This window comes from Lynx rufus, unplaced genomic scaffold, assembly GCF_022079265.1.
Source record: "Lynx rufus isolate CCGP_SWC_20201006 ecotype Redwood Valley unplaced genomic scaffold, mLynRuf1.p SCAF_9, whole genome shotgun sequence".
Taxonomy (NCBI): Eukaryota; Metazoa; Chordata; class Mammalia; order Carnivora; family Felidae; genus Lynx; species Lynx rufus.
Genome location: NW_025814897.1, coordinates 22803922 through 22816375, shown reverse-complemented (window position 1 = coordinate 22816375; position 12454 = coordinate 22803922). Strand labels below are relative to the sequence as shown.

General features: G+C 42.8%; 1 protein-coding gene across 1 annotated transcript; it reads right to left on the bottom strand.

The window, feature by feature from the left end:
* Nucleotides 1-804: 804 nt before the first annotated feature.
* On the bottom strand, nucleotides 805-1749 carry PATE1 (prostate and testis expressed 1). The gene is made up of 2 exons (XM_047071952.1): nucleotides 1626-1749; nucleotides 805-938 (listed from the first exon to the last, which is right to left on the bottom strand). Exons 1-2 carry the CDS (start codon nucleotides 1747-1749, stop codon nucleotides 805-807), a joined length of 258 nt encoding a protein of 85 aa, XP_046927908.1.
* Nucleotides 1750-12454: the final 10705 nt, after the last annotated feature.

Below are 12454 nucleotides of genomic sequence, written 5' to 3'. Positions count from 1 at the left end.
TTCAGCTTCTTTCATGCAATGCTAGCCACATGGTAACATTTGTGTGGCTACTCCTTCTGGTTTCATCTCCTTGAAAGTATCCCACAGCTCCTCCATATCTAAGGGTGCTTTCTGGTGAGTTTGCCAGGGACGCAGGGTATAAGTTACTGTCTTTAGATCCCGTAGCTGACTTCTCCACTTCTTCTCCAACCCGTAACCCTGAAGAGAGTCTCATTCTGGAAGGCAGAAAATCATTCTCTCTTCAGGACGCTGATGCAAATTCTTTTCTACGCTCTACCCTTCTCCTCACCCTGGGAACAGCATTCGTGAACAAAATTCAAGAAGACTCAGGCCAGCTCTTCATTTTGCTACTTCCCTCCCTGTGAGGCCAGGGTCATAAGCTTTCGTGGGAGTGAGATAGGAAGGATGATACCAAGAAATATAAACATTTAAGAAGAAGAAAGGAAGGAAAATATCCTGCCTCAGAAAGAAGGGGGAAGGTCGGGAAAAGGATTGCCCCCGATTCTCGTCTTCCCTTTCTGGAAGCACCTTAGGCTACACAGTAGAAGCACTAGGTTTTGCAATAACCTGTGGGAGACATTGATCTTACTCCCAAGGTGTTTGTCCTCCCCCCCTTCCCCAAATCCCACCTGCCACCAGGGACCAAGAGAGAAAATCTAGAAAAGGAGAGGACTTTTTCTTACACACGCAGAAGGCAGAACCATGTGTTTGCAACCTGAAATGTGGCTTTTTAAGAAATCATTGCAAGGAGGCGGAGGCAACAATATCATCCAGAGATTGGAGCTCCTGAAGGACAGGCAATCTCTATAGGTATTCATTGCAGAAGTCATAGCCCCGGCAGCACCTGAACTCCACCAAGTAGACACTCCATTTTATTTTGCCCACATTAGCACAGCTCTTCAGGCAGCCCATGAACATTAACCATGGAGTACCGTCTTCTGCAGAAGGAAGAAGAAACGTATTAGCAGAGAGGCTTCTGCAAAGAAACCTCTTTCCATACCAGGACATAAGAACAACTTGTGTGTAGTTCAAGTCTCTGTTATTCAAGTGTGAAGAACTGTAAGCTGCTACAAGTTGAGGGCTTTCCAGAAGAAAAGCAATGGCAGAGAAGTTTGAAAAAATCCCTGGGGGTGGGGAGGTAATGACAGAAGCAACTGAGGGATTTCCAAAGCTGGATATCTCAGTGGAGAATCTCAACAACTGGTTTAAGTAAGAGTGATAAATGCCAAGGGCTCACTGAGCACGAAGGGTAGGAAAATAGAGGCCATTTAGACAGTATCTAATGCTGACACTGACCCGTCCCCATGGAAGTCCAGGGAGCGACAGACAAGGAACTGCCTTCCACCCTCCAACTACCACCTAGTGTCACTGGCCATATTGCGCCTCCCCTCTCCACTCCGTGCGGTCTTCCCGCTTTCTGCAAGCTGCTCAGAATACTGGTTCCATAGCTATAGATCCCCACCCCTTGGTGACCACCTCCATCTATTTCTCATTAGGGCCTAGGTTCAGGGTAGAGAGAGCAGTCATCCCAGGGCTGGGGCTGCCTGTGGCGAAATACGGTCCCTGCTTTTTCCTAGAGCTCGTATGTCCCAGTCGGCTTCCCCCACCCCCATCCCGCAACTTACTCTTGGAAATCCTGACAGTTGTGCAAGACTCTTCACTTGTTACAACGCATATTCCTCTGCCTCTGGAACACTTCTCTCCTGGAAACTGCAAGTGGCACATCCTACACTGAACGATTCCTGTCATTTGGGCTAATGAGTCAAGAAAAAGAAGTGAGAAGTGATCTCACACTGCCATGAGAAAACCCATCTCCCCCTTTCAGGTCTGAAGTCTGCTTGGAGCCCAGAAGTCTTTACCAGAGACCCATTGAGTGTGGGCATCTGCCTCTATTAAGAGAGGCTAAGCCAGGAGAAGGACTGCAGTTTATGGTCTCAGGAATTTAGACTGGAAAAATGGGAGGGGGAAGAAAGGTGGAGGGGTAAGGAAAAGAACTACATCAAGACAGATAATCTTCAGACTCTTCAGACTCACCAGGATAATGGTCTTCATCAGTAAATAGTTCATGAACTGTATTGGCAAAGAGAAACAAAATCAATCTGCAATTTTGTCTGAGATTTAGCCTTGCCCGGGGCACCTGTGATGCTTGTAACACATGGGGTCCATCCTGTGCTTTTCACCTGGGGCCACTGTAGGCTCTTTCTGTCGCTCCAAAGCCCCGGCAACTGCCTCCTGGTATCTTTGCACCTGTTCCCTCCTTTCAATTCCCTTTACCTCCCGTGGGGCCTCCCAGATACCCTATCCATCACTCTAGGGTGTAGCACAGACCAGAAGAGAAAGATAAATGTATCTTCTCCCCCTCATTCCCTTCTTTTTAACCGACCTACGGTGGCTTTCTTATCTCCGTGTTCCTGGAAGCTGACAATGCGGAAAAGCATCTGAAATTCACGAGGTTGCTACACTTCGGTTTGGCCAACCAGCGCCTGTAAAGTCAATATTCCACTCTCTCCTTTCCCTTTTGCTTTCCTTTTATTACACTTACCTCAGCCTTGTCAACTGCTGCTCATATTATTTTGTCAAACTTCAAATCAGCTCCCATCCCAGCCCATCCTGCTGTAAGAGGTTGCTGAGTGTTGAAATTCAAGGGCTATCTCTGGGTTCCTCTCAACACCCGATGCCCACACGGCCTGGCTCATCTCCTCCCCCGCCTCCTTCTTCCCCCTCCCACACCATGATCCATTTGTATTCACATGCATGTTCACTGTCTGCCAGTGACCCAGACAGTACTGTTGGGGAAAGAGATACATGTTCTGCAGACCTCATGTTACAAACCCCGCCTCACAACTTCTATGAAAATCTTCTCAATCCACTTATTTCCTCCCATAAGGGGAAGGGTCCCAGGGATGTGATGCATTGTGAGTGGAAGGCGTGGTATTAGAATGGTAATATGAGGGGCGCCTGGGTGGCTCAGTTGGTTGAGCGTCCGACTTCGGCTCAGCTCATGATTTCATGGTTCATGAGTTCGAGCCCCGTGTCAAGCTCTGTGCTGACAGCTCAGAGCCTGGAGCTTGCTTTGGATTCTGTGTCTCCCTCTCTCTATGCCCTTCCCCCACCCATGTTCTGTCTCTCTGTTTCTCAGAAATAAAATAAAGATTAAAAATTTTTAAAAAAGAATGATCATATGGCCTCCAGAAGAGGACCTTTGTCACAGGAACCCTGACCCATTCCCGTATCCTGGACACACCTCACCAACTGTCAACCCTAGGGACTCACCTCTAACGCAGCAGAGCAGGATGGGGAGTCCCAGCAATAGGGGCTTGTCCATTTTGGAAAGAAAAGAGCAGGTTAGGGCAAGAAGCTGCCAGGTGTCTATTTATACCTCAGCCAGGTTGGGTTAGGGGTGGGGACACTGTGGAAGTCCTTGAAAGGCATAACCTTCTCCTAGGGAAGCCAGTGACTCTCTGGTTTCTCTTTTTAGAGAACTGGGCAGAAAAAGGCCCAGCTGACCCAATTTATTTCAGTCCAACTACTCAGGATGATGCCATGTTCTATGGTTTTTTTCAGGATACCACACTGTGGGAGAAAACAAGGATAAATCGGAGTTGGGTGGGTAGGATTCAAGGTGCTCATTACAGATGAGAGACTATATGAGCACAGATCATTGTAATGCAGAAAGGCCAAAAGGATGCTGAGCACAGACCAGTAAAAAGGCATACCTGGAGAGAGTGGAGAAGAGAGGCGGAAGAATAGACACAGAGGCACTGACAGGATTCTCATGAGGGGCCAGTTTCACACTGTTTGTCATCCTGGAACAAAGCAAACCATGGAGATGAGAGCCGAGGAGGAAGCTGTTTGCCATTCTTGGAGTTAACCAGAGGGTGAGACAGATGTCGTTAGGAGAGAGAGGACTGAGATTACTTCTGGAGTGAGGTAAGCTGGTCCTTCCCACTTGAGGTCAGGCCAGGTTTTGGGGGTAGTTACCTCAACTCTGAGAAGGACTAGATATTCAATCAGAGAGGTGGCTGAAGGTACAATTCCCATGGAGGGGGTTGAGCTGGTGAGTCTAAGAACAGCCATACCTAGTATCTCATTCTAAGCCTTCTGGTAGTTTCTTTCCGTTATTCCTATACTTTTAACAGGTACTAATGGAAGTTGCAGCCTTGTCTCTGGTGTCATTACAAGGAATTGAGGGAAATGTCTGTGCCTGTGTTTAGGGCAGAGCAACAGAGAGAGAGGAGCAGCAACTAGAAGGAAGCAAATTGCAATGGGACACCATTTAGGGCAGGGTGGGGTCTTGGTCTAACCAGATATTGGCTGAAGAGACAGGGGACAATGAGAGTGATGGGTGGAGATTTTCTCCACGATATATTGGAGGCTATTATTACATACCAAAAGAGAAAACTGGCATCTCCATAAAGGGAGGAAGGAGGAAGAGAATTATGACCAGTTAACTGCTTACCCAGGATACATAGGACCCTGGTGAAGCTTTTATACACACGTACTCACACATACAAACAACATCACTGACTTTTGTGTTATGCATATTTACAAACAGATGCTTCCCTTTCCCTCTTCTCATTGCCCTGGAATTTACTGTCTTCTCTTCCATCTTTACAATCCTTTCTCCAACCTTCTTTACCGCCTAAGAATTCCATATTTCATTCTTTGGCTAATGGCAGCCCACAAGAAGGGAGGAAATGTTCTCCTCCTCTGTCTCATCAGAAGCTGTCTCTTCCCATGATTACACTCCTGTGCGATGATTATACCACTTTTTCCTAAAGCATAATTTTCCTCTCCTAGCCTTAGTGATCCTGGATTACTAAGTTGGATTCCTAGCTTATATATGAACCTTACCTAACTGACATACTTTTCTCCTCAAGTCCCCTCAAATTCATACTTTCAGACTTAGTTTTCTCACAATACCTGATTTTCTTACCAGACCCCTTCTTTCCTTTCCTCAGTGCCCCTAACTCTCCTCGAGGGCCCCACAGAATTCATTTTATGTCATATATTTCAGATCTATGACTTAAAAGTATTCAGGAGTGGATCCCTTTGGCCTATTGCTTTGAAGTTTACTTAAATCTGTCACAACCCCTTTGCTCATGATGTTTTTCTCATCACCACAGAGTTCTGGGAGTACAAGTAGTACTCCAATTAGGACAACTAGTCCAGAAGAGTAGCCCAAATACTCAACTCTTAGTGACCAGGTAGGTACCCAATTATGTCTCTATGTGTGTGATTAGGCAATGTTTCAAACACGTGCTAGCATTTCTGGTTCTCATCTCCAATGTTGTCATGTAAAACAGCAAAACAGAAAAAAAAAGATGTTTTTTGAATGGAAATTCACTTTCCAATCAGTTATCATTATTTTAAAAAGACACAGACTACTGTTTCTCTACTGCTACACAGGGAATACAGCAAAATATGCAGAAAATCATTCATAATTGTGATATTTTCATATAACAACATTTTTGAATAGGTTAATGGGGCTGGAGGTGAACACCACCGGGATTTGAGGAATGAGACCTTCACTTAGGCAGATAGAACATAGGAGGAGGGTCAACAAAATGAAGAACTCCAGTTACTTTTCCATTGAAGCCCCAGGAGCTTAAGCCTTAAGGTCCTGGGGCTTCCCCAGTCCCCACAAAACTTGTACTGGTGATCTAGCAGGGAAAGAACAGTTTCTTCTAAATTGGGGTTTGAAAAAATGGCCAGACCAGAACAGTCTGTCTCTTTTTCCTCAGGCCAGTGACCAGTATAGCCTTGGGTGACTGAGACTAGATGAAATCAGAGAAGTTCTCCCCTATCTAGAGATGTGAAAACAGGAAATTTTCTGACAATATGAGCAGGGCCAAGAAAGAACATAAAAAGAAAGTCTCTGGGGAGCTTTCCTGTGTGTATTGTTTTTTCTATCATGAGACTTGCTATCCCCAAGGATCCCCTGGGAATCTCAGAATTGCTCAGTGTGTCCACAGCTCCCAAGATAGTTCCCTCTTATGACGCTAAGGGCTGGAGAAGAGAGCATGGACATTGACATGACTAGGGAAGTAAGTCTAGGATTCAAGGGTGCAGAAGTAACCAATAATCTACCCATTGTCCCTGTTATGGCATACAGCTCAAATAAAATCTCCTATGCTTTCACTACGCTATATCAACAAACCTAGCTCTCACCAGGAGAACTCCTTCAAAGGGTGACGTCAGAGAAGGAGAAATTAGGGAATCCTTTTCCATTTCCATGGTAAATTCACCAGAACACAAAGACCGCGCTCAGAGACCTCTTTGCAAACTGCAGGCACTTCCATGGTGGCACATAGTCCTCTGTACGGCTGAATTTACGACATGCTATTTAAATGAATCCCTTCAGATTATAAAACAATTTCTTGGGGCGCCTGGGTGGCTCAGGTGGTTGGGCGTCCGACTTCAGCTCAGCTCATGATCTCACAGTCCGTGAGTTTGAGCCCCGCGACAGACTCTGTGCTGACAGCTTAGAGCCTGGAGCCTGCTTCAGACTCTGCGTCTCCCTCTCTCTCTGCCCCTCCCCTGCTCATGCTCTGTCTCTTTCTGTCTCAAAAATAAATGAAAACATAAAAAAAAAATTTTTAAAACAACAACAATTTCTCTGTGTTCAGAGACTGTCCCTGACCAGTTGACCAAAGCAGATTTCCCCCCTGTTATTTCCTCTGTGTGAGTGTCTATACATGGGTGCAGAGTTTTTATATTGATGAACAATAATAAAAATACCAAGAAGGGGAGAAAACATAAGTGCATATTCAAATCATTGGAAAGTAAACCATGTGACAATGAACCAGGTCATGAAATTGAATATTACCAAAACCACAGAAAATTCCCCACACAAAGTGTTTTTTCCTAACTACATTCTCCTTTTTCCTTATCTAGTAGGAAACATTACCCTTTCTCTTTAAATGGAATTTAACCATTGTTTTGTTTTATAGTTTTACCACACTATATTTTTTGTTGTTTTTGAATATTGATATAAATGGAATCAAACGGTATGCACCCTAGGAATTATTCATATTTTTGTATAAAGCTTTACATTTTTTTCTATGTTGTATTCCATTATGTGAACTTTAGGGCTGATAACTTTTCACTAACAATGGAAAACATCAGCTCAGAGATTCAAGGAGCCTAAAAAATTCCTGAGAGATAACTTAAAATGCAGCATTGTACCAGCATCCTTCTCAGAGCTAGAACAAACAATCCTAAAATTTGTATGGAAGCACAAAAGACCCCAATAGCCAAAGTAATGTTGAAAAAGAAAACCAAAGCAGGAGGCATCACAATCCTGGACTTTAGCCTATATTACAAAGCTGTAATCATCAAGACAGTATGGTATTGGCACAAAAACAGACACATAGACCAATGGAATAGAAGAGAGAACCCTGGGTCCATACATTTGGACCCACAAATGTATGGCTAACTAATCTTTGACAAAGCAGGAAAGAATATCCACTGGAAAAAAGTCAGTCTCTTTAGCAAATGGTGCTGAGAGAACTGGACAGCAACATGCAGAAGAATGAACCTGAACAACTTTCTTACACCACACCCAAAAATAAACTCAAAATGGATGAAAGACCCGAATGTGAGACATGAAACCATCAAAACCCTAGGGGAGAAGCAAGCAACAACCTCTTTGACCTCAGCCACAGCAAATTCTTACTCAACACGTCTCTGAAGGCAAGGGAAATAAAAGCAAAAATGAGCTATTGGGACCTCATCAAGATAAAAAGCTTCTGCCCTGCAAAGGAAACAATCAACAAAACTAAAAGGCAACTGATGGAATGGGAGAAGATATCTGCAAATGACATATTGGATAAAGGGTTAGTATCCAAAATCTATAAAGAACTTACCAAACTCAACACCAGAAAAACAAATAATCCAGTGAAGAAATGGGCAGAGTACACGAATAGACACTTTTCCAAAGAAGACATCCATATGGCCAACAGACACATGAAAAGATGCTCAATATCACTCATCATCAGGGAAATACAAATCAAAACCACATTGAGATATCACCTCAAACCAGTCAGAGTGGCTAAAATGAACAACTCAGGAAACAACAGATGCTGACAAGGATGTGGAGAAACGGAAACCCTTTTGCACTGTTGGTGGGAATGCAAACTGGTGTAGCTGCTCTGGAAAACAGTGTGGAGGTTCCTCAAAAAATTAAAACTAGAACTACCCTATGACCCAGTATAGCACTACTAGGAATTTATCCAAAGGATACTGGAGTGCTGATTCATAGGGGCATATGTACCCCAATGTTTATAGCAGCATTTTCAACAATAACGAAATTATGGAAAGAGCCTAAATGTCCATCAACTGACTAATGGATAAACATGATGTGGTTTATATATACAATGGAATACTACTTGGCAATGAGAAAGAATGAAATCTGGCGATTTGCAGCAACGTGGGTGGAACTGGAGGGTATTATGCTAAGTGAAGCAAGTCCGGCAGAGAAAGACAGATACCATATGTTTGCACTCATGCGGATCTTGAGAAACTTAACAGAAGACCATGCGGGAGGGGAAGGGGGGAAAAAAAGTTACAGAGAGGGAGGGAGGCAAACCATAAGAGACACTTAAATACTGAGAACAAACTGAGGATTGATGGGGGGGTGGGGGAGAGGGGAAAGTGGATGATGGGCATTGAGGAGGGCACTTGTTGGGATGAGCACTGGGTGTTGTATGGAAACCAATTTGACAATAAATTATTTTTTTAAAAAAAAAGAAGAAATAGACGAAGGAGGGGGGGGGTAAGAAGAAGAAGGAGAAGAATAAGAGATTTCTGATGCTGCCATCTGTTTCCACAGGACCACAGAGTCCTAGAACTTCAGACCTCCTTAGGTGCTTCAACCCATGCTCCAGCAATCCCACCCCCATAATCCTCCTCCGTGGTCAATATTCTTGAATGTTCAGAGGTGGGTCCAGGTGTTCTTATTGAACCCAGAAAAACACAGACATGTTACCTTTGGGCCAGCAGTATCCTTGGTACTCAAGAAGTTCATGAAAAAGCATCACCAGACACAGGATGATGAACAAATTCAGTGTCCAATTCTAAGATATCTGCTAAGACTAAGTTAAAATGAAGCCTGAAATGTGCCAGAATGATTGAGCACATAGAGGTCTTTCGTGTCCACAGTGAGATAAATAAAGGAGAGGAGGAGAAGCCAGATGAAAAGGAATAAAGAATGAACTGTCTAAAAAAAAATAAAGTTAGAAAGTGAACTTTTAAACAGTGTGGAATATATTAAGTATCTAGCAATAAATCTAAACCAAGTTGTGTAAGTTCTCTGAAGAGAAAGTAGCATAATTAAGAAAAGCCAACTACAATCCAAAAATAAATGGAGAAACAGATCATGATTATTGGATGGAAAATTCATTAATGTAAATTAATACCCTCCAGACCCATGGAGTCAACAAAATCTCAAAAAAAGGTTTTATTTTGATACAATTTAAGAATCCCAAGAAGTTAGCAGACATAGTGCAGAGAGTCTCCGTGTATTTTCTACCCATCTTTCCCAATGAAATACCTTACGCACATTCTCATGTTCATTCTACAAAACAGGAAATAGATATTGATACAAAGCTATTAACTAAACTATGTACCTTATTCAAATTTCATCAGTTTTTACACGTACTCATTTTTTGGGGTGTGTACTAGTATGACAATTTATTGCATGTATAGATTTGTGTAATAATCACCAAGATCAGGATATATAACTGTTCTGTCACCACAAAGAAGCTCTCTCATACCACTCTTTTACAGTCAGACACTCCCTCTAACTCTACAGCCTGATAGCCACTGATCTATTCTCCATCATCATAATTTTATCATTCAGAGGGTGTTATATAAATGGAATCCTTATAGTATGTAATCCTTTGAGATTGAATTTTTGTCACTCGGCATAATACCCTTGTGTATCGAATTCATTTCTATTGCAGACAAACAGTTTGTTTATCCATTCACCCATGGAAGAGAATCTGTTTTTTCCCCAGTTTGGAACTAGTCCAAATAAAGCTGCTATGAATATTCTTTTTCAGGTTCTTGTGTTTTTTTTCTTCCTCTAGGACAAAAACATTTTTTTTAAGTTTATTTATTTATTTGGAGGGAGGGGAGGGGCAGATGGAGAGGGAGAGAGAGAGAATCCCAAGCAGGCCCCACACTGTCAGTGCAGAGCCCGACACGGGGCTTGAACCCACAAACTGTGAGATCACAACCTGAGCTGAAATCAAGAGTCGGTCATTCAACCGACTGAGCCATCCAGGTGCCCCAAGGATAAAAGTGTTATACTGAGTGAAAAAAACTAGACACAGAGTGTTTAAATAGTATAGCAGTCAATAATTAGTGACATTTCTAGTGACAGAAAGCAGATCAGTGGTTAAATGGGTAGGAGGTGGGAGAGTGGTATTGATCGCAGAGGGGCATAGAGATGCTTTGTGAAGTGATGGAAATGTCCTATATCTTGATTAGGATGGTGTGTATACAATGGTGCACATACGTCAAAACTCACTGAAATCTGTACTTTGAAGGGGTTCATTTTGATGTGCACAATCTATACCTTAATAAAATTGACTCAAAAAGTGTTTTGTGCTTGAGTCTCATAATTTTTCCTTGCATTGTTTGCATATGGTCTGTATATGGCTTGTATATGGCTTGTATATGGTCTGTATATGGCTTGTATATGGCTTGTATATGGTCTGTACGTGGCTTGTATATGGCTTGTATATGGCTTGTATATGGTTTGTATGGCTTGTATATGGTCTGTATATGGCTTGTATATGGTCTGTATATGGCTTGTATATGGTCTGTATATGGCTTGTATATGGCTTGTATATGGCTTGTATATGGTTTGTATATGGCTTGTATATGGTCTGTATATGGCTTGTATATGGCTTGTACATGGCTTGTATATGGTCTGTATATGGCTTGTTTATGGCTTGTATATGGTCTGTATATGGCTTGTATATGGCTTGTATATGGCTCATATATGGTTTGTATATGGCTTGTATATGCCCTGTTTGTATTGATGCTACCTGCAAGTGTTGAAGCCTCACTAACAAGAAATTCCAAGCCCTGGGAAGGATAAATCTTCTTCCTCATTTTGATCATGAAAGCTCGTGGAAGATTTTCAATTTTGAGGAAAAGGAATAAAGTCACTTGGGTCCAAATTTCCGTCCCGTAGAAGCTTTGATTAGCATCCCATCTTCAAGGTGGAGGGATTAAAATCAGACAGGAGTGACAATAACGGCCGTGGAGAATCAAAAAAGTCCTTGAGTACTGAAGTGCTCAGATCATGTGTCTATTACCAGAATGGGGAAGAACAGAGCATTCTTCTAGACTGACAAAGGGTTGCATCCCCTACCGTTTCAACCACCGGCACCACTAATCCATTCTGTGTCTTCCTGCTCTCACTGAGCCTGAAGTGAGATGGAAGTGAAAACTTAAGTTCTTCTCAAGTCTTTCCTGCTCTGGAAGTTGTGTGTGGTCTTCTAGATCCCCCTGTGATGCGTGAGAGTGTTTTGAAGCTCATTCCCCAAAGTGACTGTCTCCCCAGATTTTCCTCCCTGGTTTTTGGCATGTCTACTGTTTGTTAACTTAAATCTTTTGCCCCAAGTAAGAAGAGCTTGTCCATTTACCTTTCAATGTTTTTCAAGGAAAGCCTTCCACTTAGCTGCCAGTTCACCATGAGAGAGTTACAAGGCAGGTGAAACAAAGACAATTGTAGAGATGTCAAGACAAACACAGTTCTTTGAAGACAAAGTCTGCATTCCTTCCTCTGGAGCCAGGTACCCACAACAGGAATGTAGGCTGCTGGGACAAAGGTGAAGTTTAAAATGTCGTAAAACTCTCCCCCCATGGTTAAGCTGCCTTATTCTGACTCATCATTCTCCTGGTGGCTGTAAACCTTAAAGTGGATTCTGACTTTGGCTACTATCAGTATTTCTGGGGAGGGACTGTCCTTTGGAGCTCCCTCCTCTGCCATTTCCACTGGTATCGCCTCCAGGCTTCCTCAAAACGTCTGACACTTTAAAGCAATTAAAGAGCTTATATGTACCAATTTAGTCCTCACGATTTTTCTTGATAGATACTACTTTTTTTCTGTTGCAACAGCTGAAGATAGACGTTAAAGATAGACACACGCAGGGTCACACAACCAGCCAAGTGGAGAATTCCTGATCCTGATGTCATAGTGGCCAACTGTAGAAAGAAGGCAGCAGGTTTTCAAAGACCAGGGATTATAAGAACATGGTAAGATTTTTAAAAACTCTTGCAATATTCCTGTGTTTGAAGTGATTGACAGTAAAATTACAAAACTGAAAATATATGCAGGAAGCTTAGTGGCCTATTTCATGCCCAGGGATCAATGGAGAAAAGCTCTAAAAGATGCGGTCGATAGTGGCAGTCTGGGGAGAAAAGAAAGACAGTGGAG